The sequence below is a fragment of the Ostrea edulis genome, chromosome 6 (genome assembly GCF_947568905.1).
Source record: "Ostrea edulis chromosome 6, xbOstEdul1.1, whole genome shotgun sequence".
Taxonomy (NCBI): domain Eukaryota; kingdom Metazoa; phylum Mollusca; class Bivalvia; order Ostreida; family Ostreidae; genus Ostrea; species Ostrea edulis.
Genome location: NC_079169.1, coordinates 35,903,027 through 35,929,881, shown reverse-complemented (window position 1 = coordinate 35,929,881; position 26,855 = coordinate 35,903,027). Strand labels below are relative to the sequence as shown.

Below are 26,855 nucleotides of genomic sequence, written 5' to 3'. Positions count from 1 at the left end.
CACACCAGAGGTGGAATCAGGTACCTAGGAGGAGTAAGCATCCCCTGTCGACCGGTCACATTCGCTGTGAGCCTCATATCCTGATCAGGTAAACGGAGCTATCTGCAGTCAAAATCAGTGTGTCAAGAACGGCCTAACAATCGGTATGAAACATGCATTTGACCCAATGATAGGTTGTATTGACGAACTAGATCGTTATAACGACCATAGAATTTGCGAAATGCTTACTTCCATCGAGACTGTTGAAACCCCTGTACCATCATCTATAACGTTGATTAATATTCATTGTTTTATTTGTTTGATTATGCCTTATATGTCGGTGATGCGTGTTTCATTTTCACAACCTGTCGATGTTAGCTGTATCATTAAAGCATAAGATGATGAAGATAGATACAGTACGAGACCTTAAATATATTCTAACGTTTACTATTCAAATTGAAAAATATAATTAGTCCAATAATAGTATTTACATAGAGAAATGTTGTGTTGTTGTTTTTCGACTTCATCACCCTTCAATTGCTGGTTGTTGAAACGTTGACTATTCAATCGTGATTCAAGGTGTTGTTTGTTTTCATTCCTTTTAACTATTGCCTTAAGCCATCGTATATCCAACTGCAGTCTATTGTGCTCGCGAGCAGGTATGACTTTTTCACATGGTCTTTTCTGTGAATTGTGCATGATTATAAAATACGAGTTAATAATTGTCATGATCGTGACAATGAGAAGCGTGATCTTATCTTTCTTTGTCCAAATTCCATTGTCACTCACAGGTCCACTTTCCTCACTTTTCTCCGTCATATTTTTCATAGTATCCAACTTCTAATCTAAGCTGCTGCAGAAAAAATGCATTGTTTAAATCTATTTTATCAAACAAATTCAGTGGTGGGCATATATAATGAAATATGGACGATATATTACACATGTAAACTGCATAGTTTTATCCTTGTGTGGTTAATGAAGCAGAAGAGATGAAAAAATTAAGGTATATGTATTGGTTTCAGCTGGCAAAGCTTATAACAACTTTGTCTTCGTTTGGTTAGAAAACAAGAGGCCCATGGGACTTATCGATCACCTGAGTATTAATTAAGAGTATCGCTAGCCTCACGGGTTACGAAATGTATGATTTTCCTCTTCTGTGTATATGAGCTAAATTATTATATTCACTAGCAGTATAGAAGAAGGTGCGTTCATAAAATACAAATGACGCCGAAGATGCCCACTCTAATAAATTTTTTACATACTATACGTTATAAAAACACTATATACAGTCCCTGAAACGTTCTACTTTCCCACTTGAACGGTGAACGCAAAATGGTCTATTCATTGGGTATATTTCGGATTTTTCCCTTGGATTGTACTTCTTGATAATCAGGTAGAGAATATAGATATGAATACATCTTTTTGTTCATTTTTGTGCAAATACTGGATGTATACCTCTTATGAAAACAATCGTAAATTTCACATCAATGCACGTAACAATGATGGACAAACAAACAAAATTTCATATGTTCATTGTTTACAGTATTGCATATTCTGTACAGATGCATGTATACATGAGTATTTTCACATCAATGCACGTAACAATGATGGACAAACAAACAAAATTCCATATGTTCATTGTTTACAGTATTGCATATTCTGTACAGATGCATGTATACATGAATATTTCATAACATTTAGAATTCTTGACATTTTCATAAATCATGAATAACGGTGCTTTATCTCAGTATGCTACATGTAATTATATATTTTGACTTAAGATGCATAGTATTATATTTCTTAATACAAGAGTATAAATGATGCATGTGAATTAAAGATAGTCTAGTAATTAGCGCCAAGAATTTACAGATACACATGCATTACTTCAAAATTTACGAGCGCGGTCGTTTGGATTACACGCAATTAAAAAAAATCCCCGAAAGGAGTCGAGATAAATTTATTGAACAACCAGCACGGGTAGAACAGGTACATCATGTACCTCGTGTTGACACCTGAACTCTTCTAAATAGTATAAAAGGTTTATTCCCACGTAGATTTTGCGTAATTCACTTTACTGTAAATACAGATATAGTATATCGAACTGAGGAAATAATCTCCCAGAATTAATGCACAAGTTCCTTTTTTCATTTTTGCCTTGCTATGAAAATCGATCCTTTGACTTTGGTGTTCCGAATGAAAGTGAACGATGAACGCTTTGTGAACGGTGAACGCACGATGAGCGCAAAAATGTAAACGGAGAGCGCACGGTGAACGCACGGAGAGCGAACGGTGAACGCACGGTGAACGAACGGAGAGCGAACGGAAAAATGGTAAAGTAGAACGTTTCAGGAACTGTAACCGTGCAAGAGTTAGAACCATGCGGTGTAAAATACACGATTTGCTACATTTCTTTCTGTTTTTCCAAAATATGCATTTAATATTGGATAAATTAAGCTTTTCCATTATCAACTTCTAATATTTATGTAGCAGTGTTCTGTGTACAATCAATGTTTAAAATAAGGCAGGGTACTGACCAATAAGTTGATGTTATAAGAGTTTCAACAGCCTCGTTTAAATTCAGTCTTTTGCAAATTTTATGGTCGTAATAACGAGCTAATTTAGAAATACAATCTGCCATTTGGTCCAATGCTGTCTGGCATTTTTCATAACAATTGTATGTCCATTCTTACACACTGATTTTGACTATAGACTACTCCGTTTATCTGATCCAGATATAAGGTTCATAGTGGGCGTGATCGGTCAATAGAGGATGCTTACTTCTTCTAGATAGTTGATCCCTCTACTTGTATACCCAGGGGTCAGAGTTTGTCAAACTTTTAATTTTTTTTATTCTTTATAGCAGTTATGAGATTGATTGCCTCGGAGGAGTAAAAGGATGAGCGTGATCCGATTGACGCAGAACATACATTGCGTATTGAATCCGCTGGTCGTAATGAAATTTTGTTATATAGATATAGGGACGATGGAGAGGCTGAAGTTATCCCATTTGTCATAACGTTAACTTGTGAGTTTGTTGTTAACGTCTACATTCAGTAAAATGTCCAAACATAAAACAGATGTGGATATTTTATTTTATTTTATATTCTTTAACGTCTGTTACACCCCAAATCGTCGCCCGTCGAATTGGGATGGGCGACGATTTGGGGTTTCTTATGTAACACCCCAATAAAATTTATTCTGTGTAATATGTCCACATTTTGTAATCCAACTGATACAACAAATTTCCTTTAAACATCACGCTCTAGTTTTAAACACATTTAATATCCCGGTCAATGGAACGAATATATGAGAGTTACTATTTTTCAAGGGAGTGTAACCGGAACCACACATATTATTTTATTTGAATTCATTTTCAGTAATGTTGTGATCCTTTGAGACTACATGTAGGCTGGGGCCACAATATGGGATCAACATTTTTCATGTGAATAAAGAGTGAAATCTTTTTAAAATCACAACAGTTGTACAATGGTAGGGCCAAGGTGACTCCGGTGAGCTCTTTAACCTTTTGTACTGTTTTTAAAAAGATGCATGTATTTAACATTTATTATGGGATATATTTGCATTCATTTTTACAGAAATGTTGCATGTCCATGTCTTGGAAGGTGAGTAGATGGGAAGTCAATAGATGCTTACCAGATCAGATGATTGCAGAGGATACTGGGGATAAAGTGGCAGAAAATGATGAAAAACAGGGAAGTGGCAGACAGGGCTGACATGAATGCAATAAACAATGAGCTGAGGGCTGAGGAGACGGTGATGGAATTTGATAGGACAGGTGCTATGAAGGGGAGGTGACAATGACAGTGAGATGGCGTTAGGTTGAACACGAGAAGGAAAGAGGGCATTAAAGAGACTGAAAACAACCTGGAGAGGAACAGTAGAAGCAGAAGGAAAGATTGCAGAATGGGGAAACTGGAATGAGATCAAGATGGTAGCAATAGAAGAGTGGATTGGAGAGAGTCCTGGCCCTGTGTGTTTTGGCATGGAGAGAACTAAGTAATGTCTAGATTGTTGGAGATAGAATGACCAGGAATATGAATGGATGTGCTGGAAACTGTACTAAGACCCTATATATTTGAATAGATTTACATACCATCGTGATTTTGCTATGAAAAACTTGAGAGAAAAATCCTCAACTCGTACTGTAGCTGACATTGTACTTATTAGTATCTCAAATGAACATAAAGAGAAAAAAATTGTGTAACAGTGTGATGTTTGGTTAATTGATAATGTTGCATTAAATATATACTTGACAATGTATATATATTTAAAAGTGTTTGATTTCAAACTTTGATACACCACTATTATTCTCTAGTCTGTACATATCTTTGAAAATGTAAGTAATCACCTTAAGGATGGAGTCTTCTTATATTCACTGAAAAGTAATGTTGTGATTCCTGCTTTTGTGTCAATGTTAGCTCAAGGTTACTCTATCAAGTGATATTGTGTTTTATGCTCACAGTTATAGTGCCTGGTATATGATTAATTTGTTCAAAGGGAGCAAATGAGTCTGATTTATTAGAATGGTATTTTTAGACATACAATATCTATACTATGGAGTCCGTGTACATTTCCACATTGGATAATAGGTTATGATGTGTGTGGAATATTTTCCTATGGTATATGCACATGTTAACACATTAGTTTAAATGATGATGTATATCTTATGACTATGGAAGAAAATGTGTTCAGAACAGAATATGTGTCTAGAAGAGTTGCCCTTGAATGTAATTCATTAAAACATGGAGTTGAAAAATAATCCTTCACAAGATATAGTACTTAATGCATTATGTTGATGGAATATACATTTATGAATGGTATAAGTGATACTGTCAATTACTGATTAATACACTTTGTGAAATCATATTATTGTTATCTTTAGTAAATTTCAAGGCTGCACATTTGTACATTTTACAATATAATATTCTGCACTGTGGTATCAAATTCCCTTAACCTAGAGTTACATAGTCATTTACAGCAAGTTAATTATGATATGCTATGTAGTTTGTCAAAGGGGCATTATAGCTGTGAAAGTGATGACAACCTTTTTATTCAAAATCTCTCAATGGCATAGGAATATATATTAATGCCTAATAAAGACATTTATGTTGTGCAAAAACAAGAGAAACCTAATAAAACAACGTTAGATAGCCACTTTTAGTGGACAGAAATACATAAGGAAGAATTATTGTCTTGCAAGACAATAATTATTTAGTTACCAAAATTCATGTGATATTCATACATATTCATGTGCCTGTTTTGAGGTTAAAGGGTGTTTGAAATAATTAAATACTGGTATTATTACTCATATATACATGTATGATATGGAGCAATTTTCATTCAATTCAATATTTTTGGTAACAAAATGACAGCTAATGCCCCTTTAAGAATAACTATCTTCAATGCATATCATAATAACCTTGTTTAGCTTGAAAGAATATTGGCTAAAAAGGAATCTTGATTATGAATATTAAAAATATTTTTAATTTCTCCCAAGGAGTTCCTTATAAACAAACATACAATCATGATTACAGTATATAGACTCTTGTGTGTTTCAATCTGTTAGACTTTCCTATTTTATTGCATTTCTTGAAAGTTGTGTTAAAAAGGCTGTTGTAGTGAACAGCAAAGGTCAACTGCTATTCAGAAGTCTGTGTACCTAGTCACCAAGGGTAAGGATAGAGGACATGTGGTTCTGCATTTCACAGGGCCAGTTAAGGGGCTGAAAGAATACAGTGTTAATGACAATTATTTCCATGAATAATGAGAGACATCTGCCATCTCTTGTTAAAGTGTTCCTTTTTAAAGATTTTGTAGGAGATGAGAAATACTTTATTTGATGCACAAAGGCACCAAATTAAAAGTGGAGCTTGTTAATCCTTAGTGACATCCCTGCCATTATCTTCCATGCGGTCTTTCATGTGTCTTATAAAGCTGTACAAACACTAGTGGTTGCATAATGCACAGACACTGTATGCTTCCCAGGAAGCTGAGAAAGCTCTACATTGATATAAGGTCTGCCGGGGTAATAATGCATTGTAAAGCGCTTTGAGCAGCTGGAGAAAGCTATATATAAAACCAATTATTAAGTGTGGATAGCGTGTACAGATCTTGTGTACATACCCCCACCCCTCCACTGTCTACAAAATATATACTCGCCGTGTAGAACCAGTAATATCACCAAAATATGTTATTTCCCCACCGATCACCTACATAAGTCATTCTGAAATCAGTTCTACTTTCTGTGAGCTCTGGTGAGATATTGATACATACCATACCACCGGTCTTAAAAGTAAGCCATTTTACCACCGTCTCATTCCAATTTGATATCCTTTACTCTCAGGCGCGTTAAATCAGACACGGGACACTTTTGATTTTTATAAAATTGATTTTCCGTTATATTCACATGCATAGTAAGTTATCATTCCATGCAAATTAAGATATACTGGCTGACACCCCCCCCCTCTTATATTGCATTGTAGGACAAAGCCGCCCCCTTATTTACATGTATGCTGTTGAAGTTTGGAATAGAGAACATCTTTTATGGATTTTCTGGTCCCATTTATATTTTCGTTTGATTGTAAAGAAATTTAGACGAGTTATCCTCTGACCCCTTCCCTTCAGAAAAAAACCCACGTTATGTGTCTAATGCTCTTATCATTCTTATGTGCAATACAAATAAAGTTCAGTCAAATTTCTGGCAACTTTCCTGCATATTGTCATGAAAAAATTATTTTGATTTAGTCAATATTAGCGGTCCTAGATTGAAGAAATAATATATATGTTTCTGATATAGCCTACCAAAATACCGTGTAATTTCATTTCAATTGTACCTAGCAAAATTCGTCATGTAATTGGATATGTAAGGTATTTTATATCTATTAGAAAACATTTTATTAAGACTAATTTTTCGAATTTGAATTATTCTGGAAATATATTATCGTTTGACATTTCATCCAAGTATGTATAATCTCGCGAGAATACCGCTTGTTTTCATCTGCCCGTGTAGCACATTCGTTTTCATCTGCCCGTGTAGCACATTCTAGCCTTAGTACGTAAGTCCTCGAAGCTCGCGCTTCATACTTCACCGCATATCGATATAGCCTACGTCACATGAACACTGACATGACGTCACAATAGATGAAAATATAAAATTATGTCACCACCTAATATCGATTTTATGGGTACTTTAATCACATAAACAGCCTCATGAAAACATTTTAACAAACTGTCGAGCTGTTTTGAGTCACGTGACTCGTTCGCTCAAATGACAGCGAAAATTCGGTTGACTACAATTGCGTGCTTCTGTTATCGAATTCTGAAGTGATATTTTCTTTTAATGGATATTAGTAAGTACAAGAAGCATCATTTTATTGATTAATTATGAGTTTAACATTAAATTCGGCTCGCAAGTATTTAAAATCGGCCTGATTGGTGGCGGCAAATTTCCAGTTTACGTAATGGCGCCGGTTCTGACGTTTTCCTGGCACGGTAAATATCAAAATCATTAAAAAAGCCAGGAAAACGTCAGATTTTTCGGACTACCATGCGATGTGAGTGTTAACGACATGTACGTGTACACTGTAACTACGTACATTCCGAAACGTTTTAATCAAAACATCAGTGAAGGTCATGTCCGGACAGAAAAAGAAAATTACATTACAATACCCATGATCCATACTGTATGGAGCGCCAAATTAACATAAACTACAAAAATTGAAGATATCTTCAATTCATTTGATGCGCGCAACAATTGGATTAAAGATCTCTTCAAATAATTAATGATATCTTTAATTCTGAATTATTGCGAGCATTAATTGAATTGATGATAGCATTAAGTCTTCAGCTGAAATGATCCGCGCTTTAATTGAATTAATTATCTCTTCAAATGAATTAATGATATCAACAATTGAATTGATGCGCGCTACAATTCAATTGAAGAGAGCAATAATTGATATAATGCGCGCATTAAATCAATTGATGAGAGCAATAATTGAATTGATGCGCACATTAATTCATTTGATGAGAACAATAATTGATTTAATGCGCGCATTAATTCAATTATTGCTCTCTTCAATTGAATTAATGATATCTTTAATTCATTTGAAGAGAGCAATAATTCTTTTAGAGAGAGCAACTATATAATTAAAGTTATCTTCAATTCAACATATCCACAATTGAATTAATGATCTCTTTAATTGAATTGTTGCTCTCTTTAAAAGAATTGATGCGCGCATTAATTCCTTATACAAAAGCATTGTAAATGATTTAAAGATATCTTCAATTGAATTAAAGAGATCATCAAATTATTTATACTGAGCTCTAAATTAATTATTGCGAGCAATATTTCTACTAAATTGATGATCTCATCAAATGAATTGAAGAGAGCAATGATTGAATTAATGCGCGCATCAAATCTATTACTGCTCTCATTAATTGAATTAATACGCGCATCAATTGAATTGAAGAGAGCAATAATTGAATTAATGCGCGCATTAAATCAATTATTGCTCTCATTAATTCAATTGATGCGCGCATTAATTCAATTGATGAGAGCAATAATTGAATTGAAGCGCGCATTAATTCATTTGATGAGAGCAATAATTGATTTAATGCGCACATTAATTCAATTAAAGAGAGCAATAATTGAATTGATGATATCTTCAAATAATTGAAGATATCTTCAATTATTTGAGTTTATGTTAATTTGGCGCTCCATATTACTGTACGTACAAAAACAAAGTTTTCCCGCGTTTCGCAGAATAGCGGGAAAACATTGTATGATAGAAGCGTGTTCGAATGTATTGGTGTAATGATACGCAGTGTGATCATAGGACGACCAATCTGATAGAGTTATGGAGATATCAAGGTAGAGTAGGTTAACAATAGTCATTCTAAGTCAGCGCTTTCACGGTGTCAGACGCACCTTATTTTCGGGCAACATGGCTTTATCTCCTGAAGACTTGGTTAAACAAATGTCTGAAATTATAGACTCCAAAATTCAATCTTTCGAAGAGAAGATAACGAAGCAGCAAAAAGTTCAGCACGAGCAGCAGCTTTCCAAACCACTCACAGCGAACGACAGTTCTTTGGTTTTCAAGAAAAAAGGGAATGAGGCCCAATTTAAATTCAACAATTCTGTTAAAGACAAAATGACGAGCGCAAAAAACAACATTACAGAAGGGGAAGCAAAAGCAGCATTTGGCTCTGTTACAGATGTAGACAAGTGCAAATTGATTATTTTTATATTAATTTCCAATTTTGTCAGAACGTGATTGTCTTGGTACTTTTCGGATGTAGTTATAGTGCAGACGAGGGCTGACGTCATCCTTACTTTACGCTGCAGCATAGACCACACCGCTACTCTGCCTTTTTCTTTATACCATGTTATACTATTAAGAACCTTTGCTGTTATACAGGTGTGTATATTATGTACATTTGCTACTTGTTACTTAGTCTGCAATAATGTAAATTATGATAATTGTATGTGCATTTAATTGAATTCCATGATTTCGTCCCGAGTTGTGTATTCGGTGAACTAATTTCCCGAAATATTATTTATGTTGACAGAATTGATAGGACAATGAAGTAGGCAATTATATAATTTACCTTTCAGCTATAGTTATGCATAACGATATGAATGTCAATGTCACAACTTTATTTTGAGTTGCAATGTAATGGAAACAACCTCGTGGAATTTTGTATGTAGTATTCCGGAACGATTGTTTCCTCAGTTCGGAATTAGGTCGAGGTTCTGATTTTAGTGGGCGATATCAGTTACCTGTTTGTTTGTTTACCGATTAGTTGTTTTCATTTGAACACCATAAGAGGTAATTGAATGCATTAACTGCATGAATAAGACTTCACAAAATGTAAATACTTATGATCTTCATTACATTTTTATGTAATCTTTGTTCTTAATAAGGGAGTAACTTGTCTTGTAAACATTGACTTGTGACCCCCATATGATATATCAGTTTGATGGTGATTATGTTGATGGATAAGTCTATTACTTTTCTTGGCTGTATACATGTAGAGGTCTGCTTGTTGGTAGCGACTATGTATAATATGTTTTACGGCGTGACCGTGTTTGAGGGCGAAGCAAACAAATTTTGGCATTAGTATCTATATCCAAAACAGAACGAAAACAACCCGAAGTTAGCACGAGGACGGAGCTGTATCAAAGCATCCAAATTTTGGATATTTGATCCGCCTATATATATATTGAACGCGGGAAATATAATGCAATTGATGTAAACAGTACATTGTGACGTCATATTCAGCGTCGTTATTTAACAAATTTACAAACATAGCGTTTGAACAACAACAAAAAACATGGCGTTAATCGTGGAGTGATTATATATGATTAAGAAAATAAGATTTACATGCTTTTACGAATTTTATGTGCAACATCTCAGAACGACGTGAACTAGGGTAGACGAGATACAAAATGGAGGAATACATGTCCACGCGCTAATATTCTAATCGACGCCATTGGTACCAAACTTTTCAAGTTCCATAGGTATGGTTTAATTTTTCATTGTTTTCCTATATTTTCCTTTTAAACATGTATATACGTGTTACCTATAGGGAGAGCTCCGCTCTCACAGCCCCTCGGGCCGTGAGAGGGCTTCGCCCTCTATTATTGATTTGAAACAGTCAAGTTAGGTCTTAGGACGATTGTATATCATAAGAGTCAGTATCTGTGTCATGTTAAAGCTGACATGAATTAATAAATATAGTATAATTCTTTATGTCCGCCATATTTCTTTGCTAATCCGCCATATTAGTTGGATATTCTATTGTTATATGTATCAGGGTTCGCATGGTATATAAGGGGACGAGTTTTGCTACGCTTCATTTCACATCAGTGTCTTCGATTTACCTGTGCGGGTAGCTTCGACAGGTAACACGTACATCTCCGATACTAATTTATAGGACATCAAGAAGAAATGAAATCACGTTTTGAAACACCATGCAGTGCTCAAAATTACAATAAACATATCGTACAGTAGTAAATCATTCTAAAAGCTTTGGATAAATAAATATAGAATGCCTTTTCTTTACGTGAATGTGCGTACATTTGCAATAAATATGTCAAAACTATACAAAAACGAAGAGAAATATTTCATCTATTATCTAGATCTATTGATGAAACGGAATAAGCAAAGGGTATAAAATCTATACCATTCACACTTACTTCAAGCTAAATGCAAATACATAAATGCTACTGTACGTATAAAGAAGACATGGTCATGTACGCTCGTCATGAAAAAGCATCGAATGCGGATGACTATTTACCTGGGTCTACTCGTAATATCTGTAAAGGACCGAGGATGTACGTGTACACTTGTCGAAATACTCAAAGTAGTAGTAAAACTCCCTTTATTAGCATAATCCATGAAACAAAACGATACACTCCATTTGTATTCCAACAGTAAACAACATTGTCCATTGTACAGACTGCGACACACTTAGCCCGTGCCCATCAGCTATCTTCAATCAGGGGAAGTATCAGAGTAGAATAGTTACCCTGTATTGTGCATGAATCCTTATACTGTATGATTTACTTATCAGAGTATTGCAGATTTATAAATCAGGATATCATTTAGGTACATAAATCCTTTGTGCATAGATAATTTGCATATACAACACTGCATGAGTGTATGGAGAGAGAGAGAGAGAGAGAGAGAGAGAGAGAGATTCAAACGATGATCTTGTAATAATCGCGCTCTTATTAAAGGTCGTAGGAGACGGTCTTTAACAATACGTTTTCTCTCCATAATTATCAACTTTGTTTCATAGACTCCTCATAAAAATACTTTTTTAAGATTAAAAACAATATTAACTCGAAGAAATTGAAGTGCAAAGGTAGTCGGAATAGAAAATTGTTACCCGATTATCGTTCCTGATTTCCTGAATTTGTGACGTCATAAGAGACCACACTCAGATTTGCGAATCAAAACAAAGGCACATCCATAGACGATTTATTCGCAACTGGAGGAGTTTTTGAATGGGGAACCATAGTTTGTTATACAAGGATATCACTTTGAACTCATAATTAATGCAAATGCCAGCCACATCTACGATTTTTCATCGGAGGACGAACAAGAAGATCGATCAAGATCCTATTTATTTCGAATCGGTTGAAACAATACTGACTGGTTAATGATAAATGTATGATAATTTCAGAGTACATTCTCTGATGACAATAAGAGAAATACATGTATAGATAGTTATTCTTGCGCTTTCTAACCCCATGCAGACACAGCGACGCATCATCTTTTTTTTTCCAAGGGGGGGGGGGGGTGAAGGTTGACTGACAAAAAAGGTGGGCACCCTCTCATCCCCCTTTGGTTTTATGTGCCCAAGTTCCACCCTGACTCGGATATATTTTATAGCCAGATCGAAATTTCCTTTACACACATCGTGAGCGTCGTTTTTTTAATTTATTTTCATAGGAGTTTTATACAAGTATCGTGTACAGCTATTTAGTTTAACAGGTGAATCTAACAAATATAAATGGCTTCAACATTCTTTTACAATAAAATTTGCGACATTAGGGCCTATATGAAGAATAATTTACCATCACATTAGCCGCTATAAGGGCTCTTTCTTGCGTATAATGGTTGGAACTGGAAGCCAGAGGAAGAACGATTTCTTCGTCTGGACCAGTTATTGAAGGAACTGTCGAAAAACCGAATGTCCTGATTGTTTTTGTAGGCCATGCGTTATGGACGAGTCACACAGACAACTTTAGGTAGCCAAAGAATTTCTGGTGTGCAGTCCAGAAAAACTAATTCAAACAGAATAAAACTTTCTAAACAATTTTGGAATATGTTGAGTCATCGTGGGGTGTGGGACGATGATCGGTTCATAAGTTGTACATAGCCAGAAAATCTGCACAGTATGCAGGAACTCCCGTCGGAAACTGTATGTTTGGCTGTCATACATCGTCGGACACAGGATATCCGACGAAGGCAGTCAAATGGATACAAGAAAACGTAGAAAAAAGAATAATCTGCCTAATTTATCAATGACTCACGTTCTCATTTATACAAAATAAATTTATCGAGCTTTAATTCTTACATGTTGATTCATTCAACCGACCGGTTGTTCAAAATCGTCGGCCTTTAACGTTATTTTTTGTTTAAATTTTTTACCCTAATAAGGAAACCAACGTGCAAATTAGTGCTTCATTTAAAGAAAAAAAATCATCCCCCAACTCTTGCATGACCGTAAAAATTGGTTTATTTCACCTGGTATAAAAACTTGTAATTTCAATATGCTCCACCATTTGCTTTGAACATTCTTTTTCAAACAGAAAAGAGGGGGGGGGGGGGGGGGGGGTGTCTGATAATGCAACTTTCAACATATAAAGTTAGACCTATTCACCTTCAATTTATTTACTTATGTATTCAGAGAGAAAAATTCTGATCAGAAAAGCTTCATATAACTATTTCATAGTCAAATTTCATTTCTAAACAAATCAGATCATGTTTATACTAAATTATGAATATCTGTACTACAGTGTACATGTAGTCTACCGTCATTATATAGGCCTACAGTACAGTCAACGTTTTGCACGATTTTCTCGTCTTGCTTGCCGTTGGTTTGTAGCCTAGTCGAAAATAGTAAGAACTGCATCTGGTCGAAGATTTAATTTCATAAACCCATTAGTTTTTGCCAAAGTAGAATGAATACAATAACGAAACTGATCCTCATCAACCCATGTAATCGCGTAAAATGATTGTCAAACAACTTCGAGTTCTGTGTTCTCGGTGTAGATTTCACACCCAAGTCTTTCTGAACGTTGGATCATTTAGACAAAAGTATATAGAAATACCTGACTTGCTACATTACAGTTGAATGTAAGCACATTGAACATTTTGACGGCTAAAACCCGCAGTTGTTAGTATAAACAAATACACATTTGCGTCAGGCTGGTCTCTTTTGACGTCATCAAGCAAGGGAGATAAGTCATCTTACTATTTTGATACTTCACACCACGGCAACATTTGACGGTCTGTAGCGCCTGTTACCTTACGATTTTTTCTTAATGACTTCTTTATATATGTTAAGCAATTAAAGAAGAACACATTTTCGTGCAAAACAAATTTTTTTTGAAAATCGTCTCCTATGACCTTTAAGACAAATGATATCGTTAATTCAATATAAGAGAACAGTAACTCAATATTGCTCTCATTAATTGATAATACAGATTTATTTGATTCATTTAAAGCACGCAATAATTAAAAATTAAACATATCTTTAAATAATGTTATTTTCAATTACTTCATTTTATGCTAATTCGGCGCTCAATAGATCTTATATATCTATGCCATTTTGCTTTATTACATTCTGCGTTGAACTCGACGCAAATTGTAGTAATGTAAAATGTAATAATTGAGAGTTTATCATATGCGTAGTTATCAAGCACATAGAATTTTTTTTTATTTAAACATATTTTATTGAGAAGCTCAACAGGATTGGGCAACAGGCATAGCCTATGTAGGCCCTCTCCCAAATACAAAGGTCAAGTACAAAGTACTTAGAATCAAGGGGAGGGGACAAGAGTGTCTGTCCCCCACTTTTGATAACAATATCCATTTTTCCCCCTAATGTTTTCCGCCACACTCAACAATTTTTCAGTTATCTGGTGGCACCCAGTTTTTGTTGGTGGAAGAGAGAAACCAGATACAATGTACCTGGGAAGAGACCACCGACCTTCCGAAAGTAAACTGGAAAACTTTCTCACTTACCGGCGCGAGCGGGTTTCGAACCCGCGCCGACAGAAGTGAGAGGCCGTTATTTTGTAATGCAAGTAAAAAATATATTGGGTGATAACCCCCCCCCCCCCCCCCCCCAAACTTGACCCCAGCTTGAAAGTTCTGATATAATAGTAGAAGACACACACCACCACCAATTAAGAAAATGAAGATATTATGAGGCACTCATAGTAGAGGACTCTAACCACCCCATCCCACCCCCAACGATGGAAGAAAATGAAGTGTAGGGGGGAATTATTGAGGCAGTCAAAGTAAAAGACTCTTTTAACCCTTCACCCCCACTTTAGGACTTTGAACATCGGATTTGTTTTATTTTATTGCTGTTTTCGTTCATCTTTTTTAATTATTATTTTGAATGGCAAGAAATTTTGAAGAATCCAATTTTTCATTTTTTTCATCCTGTTGTACCCCCCCCCCCCCCCCCCCCATGAAAAATGACGATACATGTCTGGTTATTACATGTACATTTTACTCTTCAACACATGCATGCATACTAATTGTATGGTGTAGAATTGCACCCTTTACCAAGTTTTCCTTCATTTACACAGTGTAAGGAATGGTAAACCAAAATCACAAAACAAAATGCATAAAGGCCAAGATAGTTTTAAGCTAGGAACTTCATTCACGAATACATAAATACATGTATTCACAAAAATCGCATGCATGCATTGCAGGACTATAGCATGTGTGCTTTAACTTTTCTGTAACATGCCATAATGATTATTTTCATTTCATAAATCTGGCGCAATGGATATATTCTGAAAATAGACATACCGCTGTACGTCGAAATTTCATATCCAAATGTATTCGATAAGATGTTAGTATTCATAAATCAGTAAAATTCGTGTTGAGGTTTTATTTGATATGATACAGTGTCAATCTACTGTAATGCATTAGTAGGATATGCAAAAGGCAAGAGTATAAACATTTTCTAGTATCGATATCTATATGATCACGAAAAAACATAATTTGTATCCGGATTCATATGCCGATTTAGATATCAATAAAAACAAAGCTGCATAGTTTGGGGGAGGGGGTTCTAATGAGTCTGATGAAATTAAAAGAAGGAACCCCACATTTGCATTCAAACTAGGTGTACTTCAAAATTAATTCATTTCTGCTCTGACTGAAAGCATGATTCTAAATTCGGGAACGAATCTTTCATACAAAATAATTAATAGGGGAACACATAAATTCGAGCTCCTTTGGAATTTAATGAAATGCAGATATGCTCCTTTCTTTCAACACGAATTGATGTGTTGTTTCAGGCACGTATACAAGGGGTTGGGGTGGGCAGGGAGGCTGGGCTGGTCTGCTCTCCCCACTTTTTTGATAATTTACTTTTTCCCGTTATTCTAACATACAAAGTCAGTATTTTCTACATGCAGTTTAAACTGGTATATATATATATATATATATATATATATATATATATATATATATATATATATTAAATTTGTAATGAATTCAATTATAAGCATCAACTCCTGTAAGTTTTTAATATATTGTCAATAAAATTTTTTTATATAGCTGGACTTTTTTTATGCTTGTAAGCTTACCATTATATCAGTGATCAATTTTCTTTTCTTCTGTGAAATGATATTGTACATCGAAGTAGGACAGTCTCTCTCTCTCTCTCTCTCTCTCTCTCTCTCTCTCTCTCTCTCTCTCTCTCTCCTGTTCAATCAATGAATATGGACATACAGAGACCGTAAATAATTATGTGGTTCCCAATGAAACAATAAAACTATATTTTCGTTTATACATTTCCTTTTATATGTGTCTTTGTGTAATCAACTGTTTATTATGGATTGAAAATGTAATACCCGCATTTTTAAACAGATGTATATTTTCGATCATAATTCCCTTATTTGTATATCCAAATTTGTATATGATCATCGATAAATTTTGAATTGAGCAGGCAATATATCCAACCAGATGCTCAGTGTATATGATTAGATTCCCGATTTCTATAAACTGCAAAACCTCGACCAGACAAGCATTCAATAAAGGAAAAATTTTCGACTCTGACATCTCCCCTGATTGAAGACACCCTATTTGGCACGGGTGAAGTGTGTCGCAGTCTGCATAATGGAATGACAACGTGTTGTAAAGTTCTAACGAGATACAAATGGAGTTTATCATTTTGTTTCGTGGATTTATCAGAATAAAGAGAATCTAATATTTTCGGTAAGTGCACATCTCCGATACCTGTTGAATAGACGTCCGTATTTGATACGGTGTTTTTTGTGGCGAATATGCCATGTGCATTACATATTATGCATATGGCATGGACCTGTATTTTGCAAGAATTGATATAAATAATATATTTTATGCTCTTTGCTTATTCCATTCTATCAGTATGTAATTGGCAAATGATTTCTCCGCATTTATTTCATAAGAAACTGCAAATACTTGCTTACACTTGCAAGTATGCAAGAAAAGCTTTTTTTTTTTTTTTTTGCATTTTTTTTTTCTAAATTATCTAAACTTTCGGAATGTTGCATTGGTATACAATAAATATTTTGTAATTTTGAGCAAAGTATAATGTTTTCAAATGTGATTTTATTTGTTTCGCATTTCCCTATATATTACTATCGGAGGTGTGCACTGGTCGAGTCCACCTAGAAAAATCACTCAGGTGTGACAATCCCATTTGGGGTATATACGGGTAGAGTAAATTAGGCTACCTGAGAGAAATATGGCGGATAAGATGAAAAAGGTGTACGTATTTATCAATTCATGTCAGCTTTAAGTTGACTAGTTTGAGTGTATTGGTGTTTACACTTTATCATGAGTACATAATAGTAGCATGTGTTATATTTAGTGTTACTCTCGCTATATATACTTGCATATGACTCTAGTGTTGAGTGGTTTGACCAAAGGTTGTGTGCACACATTACTTAAATATACTACATGTATTAGGTTACTTTATTACATCACCAACCAACCATCATTCGATATACCTTTGTACATAATTATGTTCCCCAAACAAAGTTTGGGAACATATTGTTTTTACTCTGTTTCTTCTTCTTATTATTATTATGTTCCCCAAACAAAGTTTGGGAACATATTGTTTTTACTCTGTTTCTTATTATTAGGGCTTTCCACCTTTCTGTGGAAAGTCCTATTGTTATTGTTCTGTTTATTATTATTATTATTATTTTCCTGCCGTCAAAAAAAATTTTCGTCTTAAGACTTATCGAAAAACTTTAGAGTCCATCCTAGAACACTTCTTGAGAAACGAATACATTTCACCCTGCGTCATGGAACTTTGACCCCTTACAGAGTTATCGGACCTGTTAGCAGAAATCATTGTTATCGCTACTCCTTTTTAACCGTAAAGGATAGGAGGATGAAACCTTTGCTGAAGCATAGAGGTCAATGAGTAGAAGCGAAGAATTTCAAATGAAGGGATTCGGTGTCCCCTAAAGGGAGTTAATGCCCCCTCATGTTTTGCGATTTGTCCCCTACAAATTGACGACTCCTAAAGTCTTCGTCGTAGAGAGACGGAACCCACTGGGACGGGTTGGGTGACCTTGACCTTGAAAAAGTAGGTCAAGGTCAAAGGTCAAGGTCATCCAGAATGGCCAGAAAATGGCACTTTTTATACGCTCTTTCCCGCTTCAGATAGCATCGAAATATCACATGGGTCAGCATGGAATTCTGGACCGGTCTCGGAATCCTGAATTACAACTCTGAACTTTGACCGCTCTGCGAAAGGCGGCGACTTAACGTCGAAAACCCCGTTATCGCTACTCCCACTAGACCGCAAGTCGTGGAGAGGCGAGACCTTCGCCGACGAATTCCAGATGAAACACTCTCGCACAGAGAAGTTGACCGGGGGAAACCGAGAACCCCGAAGCACGGTTCTCGCCCCCGAAAGTCTCCGACGTCGTCGTTCGAGCCCACAACTTCTTCACGGATGTAGATAGGGATGCGGGACCACTTAAACGAAGCCCCGTGACCTCTCTGACCTTCAAAATGAGGTCAAGGTCAAAGGTCAAGGTCACACTTTCTCCCCCCCATGGGTTTTTGAGGTTTGACCTTGAAAGTGGGTCAAGGTCAAATGTCAAGGTCACGCATCCAGGGGCCAGTCTCCACGAGTAAGGCCAACCCACCCATCACGCCTGTCGTCCCCAAGGAAGAAATCCCCCACCCTTCAAGTGATCTGATTGTGATCAGCTGTTTCAATACACTATTTTGACCGGTCTCATGCCATGCAACAATTACAGGATTCTAGCTAATCTGACCTACACCTACACATCTGACCTACACCCACTTCTTCCATTTCTTGACTGTCTTGTCAATCAAACATGAATTCCATTTACATTCATGAAAAGACATAGGCCAGATTCAATTGTCTGCCTGCATCAACATAAAGACTAAGTTTGTTTTTTTTATAATGATGATGCAACTTTACTTGACAGTTGAACTCATTGACATTCCACCCTGACTGTCATTGTAAACAAATAAACACTTACCTGCAGGATCAGATGGGATGCAGTACTCCTATTCTCCGTTCAGATATCCTACATGCACTCAGACACTTTCTAATTCACCGGCCGCCATTTTGGTTGTTTGTTGTCAAAGCCTATAAATCCGTATATACGCATGCCTCCTTGGGTGAAATGACTGAAAGACATTGTCTCCGTGAATTAGAACACATAGGATGAGCCATTACAAACTGTATATTCAATTCCACAATCCACAACACACACGGTCAAATCCAGTGCATCTTCACAACATCTGACAACATGAGGCTTTTATAGACTCCCAGCATGCACCAGCAGTTACTACAATCTAGGAAAATGGCACATCCGGTTTCTTTGCACCTCCAAATATCCTATCTAACAGGTCTAAAGTCACCCCAAACACCTGCACAAGTCCTATTACACTTTTACCTGATATGTGCATATGTGCTGGCTACCCAACACCCACACCCCTTTTCTCCCTCAAATTTGACGGGTACTTAATGCGAAACCAAGCATTGAACACACCTCAACACTCAAATTTAGGCGGCAAATTTGAATTTCTTTTCTAGCCAAATCCATTTTTTTTTTTTTTTTTTTTTTGGTGAGGGTGGGGTGGGGTAGGGGGGGGGGGCTTTTAGCATTTCAACACTACTGAAAAACCGCTAGAAGGTGGGAAGCCCTCTAATTGTTCGCGAACAATTAGGATCACTAGTTATTATTATTATTCTTTTTCTCCGGTACTTTTTTGTCCGGTAGTGTTCTCAGAAACTACAAAAGGGATCGATATGAAACTTTCCAGGATGATAGTATAGCGTTTGTAGATGTGCATAGTGATAGTCATTTTGTTTGCACGTGCATGCACGCGCGCGCACGTGCACTGCAATTTTGGTACAAAAAATGGAAAATCAGAATATTAAAGGGATCGATATGAAACCTAAATATGATGGTAGTATATCATTTGTAGATATCAAAAATGATATTTATTTTGTCTGCACGCGCACGCATGCGCGTACACGTGCATTACAAAATTTGTACTCTAACTTTGGAATCAGTCTAACTTTTTTGTTCTTCATTGAAATGGCTTGATATTCATATCATAAGTAGATATTGAGACCCTTAACTGATTTGCATGGTCAAAATTACCAATTTGCACGCGCATGCACGTGAGCTTCATTTTGATTGGATAGTACTAAAACGTCTGTAACTATCTTATTTATGAAGCGAATGAGATGATATTCACAGCATACGTAGATAATATGTGTATCTATATTTTGGTGTAACAAAAAATGCCAACGCACACGCGCATGCGCGTGCAAAGTTTTTCAAATGTTCAATATTTAAAGAACGATAACGTTTTTGTTTTTCATAAAATTCTATTGATATTAGGGATTTAGATGTGTCTTGGTACTCCTTACAAATTGCTGTGGTTAGAATTACTGCTCAGCACGTGTATGCACGTGTGCTGAATTCTGATTGGACGATTTTAAAATCGCTATAACTTCCTTATATGTGGTGGAAAGGTTACGAAATTCATACTGTGGGTATATGATACAAATGCCTGTTGAACGACATCAACAAAAATTCGGAATCGTACACGCATGCGCGTGTATGCGCGTGCAACGCTTTCTTTCATTTTTTGGTACTGAAATTACCATTTTGAACGTACTACTTGTAATTAAAGGCTAAAATAAAATGATTTTTTGCTATAGATTCACAAGGACATCACTTTTTAATTGGGGGATGTTTGGGGAACATATGTAACGGTCCCCGTTACAATTAGAACTAGTTATTATTCTTTTTCTCCGGTACTTTTTTGTCCGGTAGTGTTCTCAGAAACTACAAAAGGGATCGATATGAAACTTTCCAGGATGATAGTATAGCGTTTGTAGATGTGCATAGTGATAGTGATTTTGTTTGCACGTGCATGCACGCGCGTGCACGTGCATTGCAATTTTGGTACAAAAATTGGAAAATCAGAATATTGAAGGAAGCGATATAAAACCTAAATAGGATGATAGTACATCATTTGTACATATGAAAAATAATAGTTATTTTGCCAGCACGCGCACGCATGCGCGTGCACGCGCATTACAAAATTTGTACGCTAACTTTGGAATCAGTCTAACTTTTTTGTTGTTCATTGAAATGGCTTGAAATTCATATCATAGGTAGATATTGAGACCCTTAACTGATTTACATGGTCAAAATTACCAATTTGCACGCGCATGCACGTGCGCTTCATTTTGATTGGATAATGCTAAAACGTTTGTAACTATCTTATTTATGAAGCGAATGAGATGATATTCACAGCATATGTAGACAATATGTGTATCTATATGTTGGTGTAACAAAAAATGCCAACGCACACGCGCATGCGCGTGCAACGTTTTTTAAATGTTCAATTTTTAAAGGACGATAACGTTTTTGTTTTTCATCAAATTCTATTCATATTAGGGGTTTAGATGTATCTTGGTACTCCTTACAAATTGCTGTGGTTAGAATTACTGCTCATCACGTGCATGCACGTGTGCTGATTTCTGATTGGACGATTTTAAAATCGCTATAACTTCCTTATATGTGGTGGAAACGTTATGAAATTCATACTGTGGGTATATGATACAAATGCCTGTTGAACGACATCAACAAAAATTGGGAATCATACACGCGTGCGCGTGTATGTACGTGCAACGCTTTCTTTCATTTCTTGGTACTGAAATGACCATATTGAACGTACTACATGTAATTAAAGGCTAAAATAAAATGATTTTTTGCTATAGATTCACAAGGACATCACTTTTTAATTGGGGGAGGTTTGGGGAACATCTGTAACGGTCCCCGTTACAATTAGAACTAGTTCATAATTGTTGTTTACTGATTTGTACTTTGTTCTATTTAGATCACTGCTGCCTTTTGGCATAATAAATTAAAGAAACGGACAAAAGTCTTGTCACTTGGCTACACAGAAGGTATAGAACTATTAAACAATCGACAAAAACTCATAAAGTTAGCCGACTCTTCCAAGGCCGGTTGGCGCACGGTGCAAGAATACACTCAACACGAGTTGGCGTCCGATAAAGAGGATGAAAAAAGAATAATGAAAGCAGAGTTCAGAGCGGAAAAAGGATGAAAGAAGAAAAGAAAGCGAGAAGCAGCAGACGGAGCACACCATATCCACCCATCCACGAGTTAGCACGTGTTTCGGAGACAACAACCAGGCCGAGCGTGACAGAGTCCAATAAAAAGCCGGACACTTGCTTCCGATTGCAGATTTGCAGGACATTGGGCCAAGGAATGCCCCAATAAAGATATAGGATCAAAGTTAAGTCATAATTACTTAGAGAGTAATGTTTTCAAATCAGAGAAAACGGAACAAATATTATAAACAAAATCAGAGGAAAGTTACGTAGACGAAAGTGTAAGTCCAGTTGGACGATTGAAAAGTCATTTGACTAAATGGCATGACATAAATGCAAATAAATATATTTTAGATGTCATTGAGAACGGGTATAAGATACCTTTCAAAAATTTACCTGAAAGTGTTCATCTGAACAACAATAGATCAGCCAGGGACAATTGTCACATAGTTTCTTTAGAAATACAAAAGCTCATTGAGAAGGTCTGCGTGACAGAAGTCAGCGATAAACCTTTTGTAGTAAATCCTCTGACAGTAGCGTTCAACGCTTTGAATAAACCTAGATTGGTCTTAGATGTAATGGTTATCTTCTAGCATCCAAATAATATTCACATTATCAAATAGATGGGCGGTCTTTCTGTCACGCGTGTGCCTCCGCGCACGAGTGAGAGAAGGACCGCCCATCTCTCTGGTAATGTGAATTTTACGAGGATGCTAGAAGATAACCAACTTGTCACATATTTCAAAAGCTTCTCATTTTACATTTATTGAACCATACATTCAATATAATGGTTGACTGCCATATACCATCGTCGGACGATGCATGTGTATATAAAATTTACTACGCTTTACCCGTAAAACAGCAAAACTAACTTAACGAAAATTGATTATCCCTGTCAGTATCAATCACATATTGGTGGCTTCATAAATAATTTTTCAGGAATTTAATTAGGCCTTTCCACCTTTCTGTGGAAAGTCCTATTGTTATTGTTCTGTTTATTATTTTCCTGCCGTCAAAAAAAAATGTTCGTCTTAAGACTTATCGAAAAACTTTATAGTCCATCATATAGTACTTCTTGAGAAACGAATACAGTTCACCCAACTTAATTGAACTTTGACCCCTTACGGAGTTATTGGACCTTTCACAGAAATCATTGTTATCGCTTCTACTTTTTAACCGTAAATGATAGGAAGATGAAACCTTTTCTAAAGCATAGAGGGTAATTAGTAGAAGCGAAGAATTTCAAATGAAGGGATTCGGTGTCCCCTATAGGGAGTTAATGCCTCTTTATGTTTTGCGATTTATTCGTAAATCATGTCGAACTTCAGAACGGTTTGTCGTAGACACAAGGGACCAACTGGAATAGGATACTTGACATTTGATCTTGAAAATGAGGTCAAGGTCAAGGTCATCAGAAAAGAGGAAAAAATAGCACTTTTTATACTCTCTTTCCTGCTTAAGATAGGGTTGAAATTATATATGGGTAAGTATTGACTTCTTGATTGGTTTTGATAGTATGCATTATAACTTTGAACTTTGACCCTTCTGTGAATTTCGAAGACTCGCATTGAAAACCTTGTTATCGCTACTCCTACTTAACGGAAAGTCGTAGAGACATGAAACCTTCGCTAATGAATTCACAGTAAAACCCTCTTGTAAAGAAAAAATAATCAAAGGGATACGAAACCCCTTAAGCATAGTTATTGCCCTGAAAGTTTCCAATATCATTATCTAAGCCTGTAACTTTTATATTAATATAGATAGAGACATGGGACCACTTGCATTGAGACCGATGACCTTTGACCTTCAAAATGAGGTCAATGTCAAAGGTCAAGGTCATCATCAAAATTATTGGTTTTTTTTTCATTTTCAAGGTCTTTCATAGTACTTTTAGCATTGAGAAGCTAACCGAAAGGAACCGAAAACCGCTAAACAAAGTTGTTGCCCCTGAATGTCTTGATTAACTTTTTTTTAACCTTATAGCTTTTATATTAATATAGATAGAGACATGGGATCATTTGCATGAAGACCGATGACCTTTGACCTTCAAAATGAGGTCAATGTCAAAGGTCAAGATCATCGTGAAAACTATTATTTTTATTTTCAAGGTCGTTTTGAGTTTTTAACATCATCGTAAATATTCTTAAATATCTCTTTTTAAATCATCTTAGGTGGAAAGCCCTCTAATTGTTCGCGAACAATTAGGATTACTAGTTCTATACATGTATTTGTACAAATGTTTTAAGAAAACATGTATAACACAAATATTAAAGTAGGAAAAGGATTAAAGACTTGCATTAGCAAACTCTTTATAAAATGAGAGAGAGAGAGAGAGAGAGAGAGAGAGAGAGAGAGAGAGAACTATTTAACATTACTGACTGGAAAAAAACCGGTCACAGGTATGTGTATATCTATTACTTAACACTTCCTGTCTGCTTCAAAGCCCATCATCAATCGACGCACGCTTTACCCGTAAAACAGCAAAACTAACTTAACGAAAACTGATTATCCCTGGCGGTATCTATCACATATTGGTGGCTGTATAACACAAATATTAAAGTGGTAAAAGGATTAAAGACTTGCATTAGCAAACTCTTTATAAAATGAAAGAGAGAGCTAGAGAACTATTTAACATTACTGACTGCAAAAACGGTCACAGGTATGTGTATACATGTTTTTGTTAGATAACACTTCTCGTCTGTTTCAAGACCCCAGACATCGATCGGCGCACGCTTTAATACCCGTGAAACAGCAAAAGTAACTTCACGAAAACTGAATTATCCCTGTCTTGTTTCTATTGTGTAATTCTGATGTTAGTACCGCCCATGCAATAACAAGGTGGGAGGAGCTCGTTTTATCACACATGCGATAAAAAACACTGTTGATGATAACCAGATACAATTCCTGAACAACAAAAGAAAATCACTGTAAATATGTGACAATGTAGACATATTAACGGTCATATTCATAATTTTGTATTCAGAATGGAAGATGTCAAGGTCGCCAGAGAAATGTTCAAAAGGGGGCGATTTTCTCTTCAGTTTTGATTTAAAATCAGCATACCATCATATTGAAGTTTCTGATCACCACAAAACATTTATAGGTTTTGAATGGAAAAATGAATGGCAAAACAAAATATTTTCGTATTTTAATATTCTACCTTTTGGTATTTCTTTGGCAGCATTTATATTTACCAAACTTATGAGAAGTGTGGTTCAATATTGGAGATCGTTGGGAATTACCATTCTCATGTATTTGGACGCCGGTCTAGAAGGGGCATCTGAAATAAATCAATCTTTTTCTTTTAGCCAGTTGGTTTAAAAAAATCTTATAGAATTGGGTTTCATTATTGCAGAGTCAAAATGTGTCTGGGTACCTCAAAGAAATATCATATGGCTACTGGCTAGGTTACATTTGGGACACAGAACAAGGTGTCTTGAAAGCTACAGCAAATAGGATTGACAAGCTTTTTAAAAGTATCAAAGAGGTTCTGTTACAAGTTCAACAAGGGTGCACATGTTTTCATGTCAAACGCATATCAAGTATAGTAGGTCAAATCATTTCAATGGAAGCCACTATAGGAAATGCGGTGCGTTTTCACACGCGATTCCTATACCAAGATATTATGGATAGAATCAGCTGGAATTTTATTATTATTTTTACATTCTCATGCCCTACAAGAGCTAAATATTTGGGTTAAAAACGTAACAAGTTTAAACTGTCAAGTTATCAGAAAAGGCCAACATTCGGCAGATGTAAATTTGTTTAGTGATGCCTCAGATTCAGGTTTTGGTGCATTTGCAAATAATCTGGAAATACCAGATGTTTTGGGTTGGTGGGCTAGTGAGGAATCTAGTCAAAGCTCAAGGTGGAGGGAATTAGAGGCGGTCAATAGGAGTTTGTATACCATAGGACAACGTATTCAAGGTCAACAAGTGACCTGGCATACAGACAGCAAAAATGTTAGTAGAATCCTAGAAGTGGGTAGCAAAAAACTCGACTTACAAAAAATTGCATTGGAAATAGAAAAGAAGTGCGAAAGCAAACACATTCAGTTGAATACGGTTTGGATTCCTAAAAAGAGCAATATAAAAGCAGATTTTTTAAGTAGATGTTTTGATAGTGACGATTGGAGCGTAAAAATCAGAGTTTTTAACGAAATGGACAAAATTTGGGGAAAACGCACATGTGACAGATTTGCCACAAATTACAACGCAAAATGTTCACAATTCAATTCTAGATGGCGGTGTCCTAATACAGCAGTCATAGATGCGTTCAAACAATTTTGGGGCAAAGAAAAAATTTGGCTGGTTCCGCCTCCAAGCAAAACAATCAATAAATTACAGAATGATAAGGCTAGGGGTACATTGGTTATTCCACAATCGGCACCATCCTGGCCGGCCTTGAGGAAAGGCAATGATTGGAAAGATTGGGTGAAAGGGGTGATAAATATATAT

The 26,855-nt window shown here is 36.0% G+C and overlaps 1 protein-coding gene across 17 annotated transcripts in view; it reads right to left on the bottom strand.

Moving 5' to 3' along the window:
• The window catches only part of LOC125683572 (uncharacterized), a 45,240-nt gene that overhangs the window by 6,770 nt on the left and 11,615 nt on the right, over window positions 1–26,855 (bottom strand). For 2 of the 17 annotated variants that reach the window (XM_056139445.1, XM_048924864.2), the window contains exons 2-3: window positions 769–829; window positions 471–663 (exon numbers count right to left, since the gene is read on the bottom strand). In XM_056139445.1, coding sequence (XP_055995420.1) covers window positions 471–663; window positions 769–807 — 232 coding nt within the window. In that variant the 5' untranslated portion in view covers window positions 808–829. Of the gene's footprint in view, window positions 1–470; window positions 833–11,301; window positions 11,430–19,273; window positions 19,425–25,558; window positions 25,679–25,774; window positions 25,842–26,855 lie in introns of those variants that run through there. The other 15 variants (XM_056139444.1, XM_048924860.2, XM_048924862.2 and 12 more) reach the window with 15 other exon arrangements.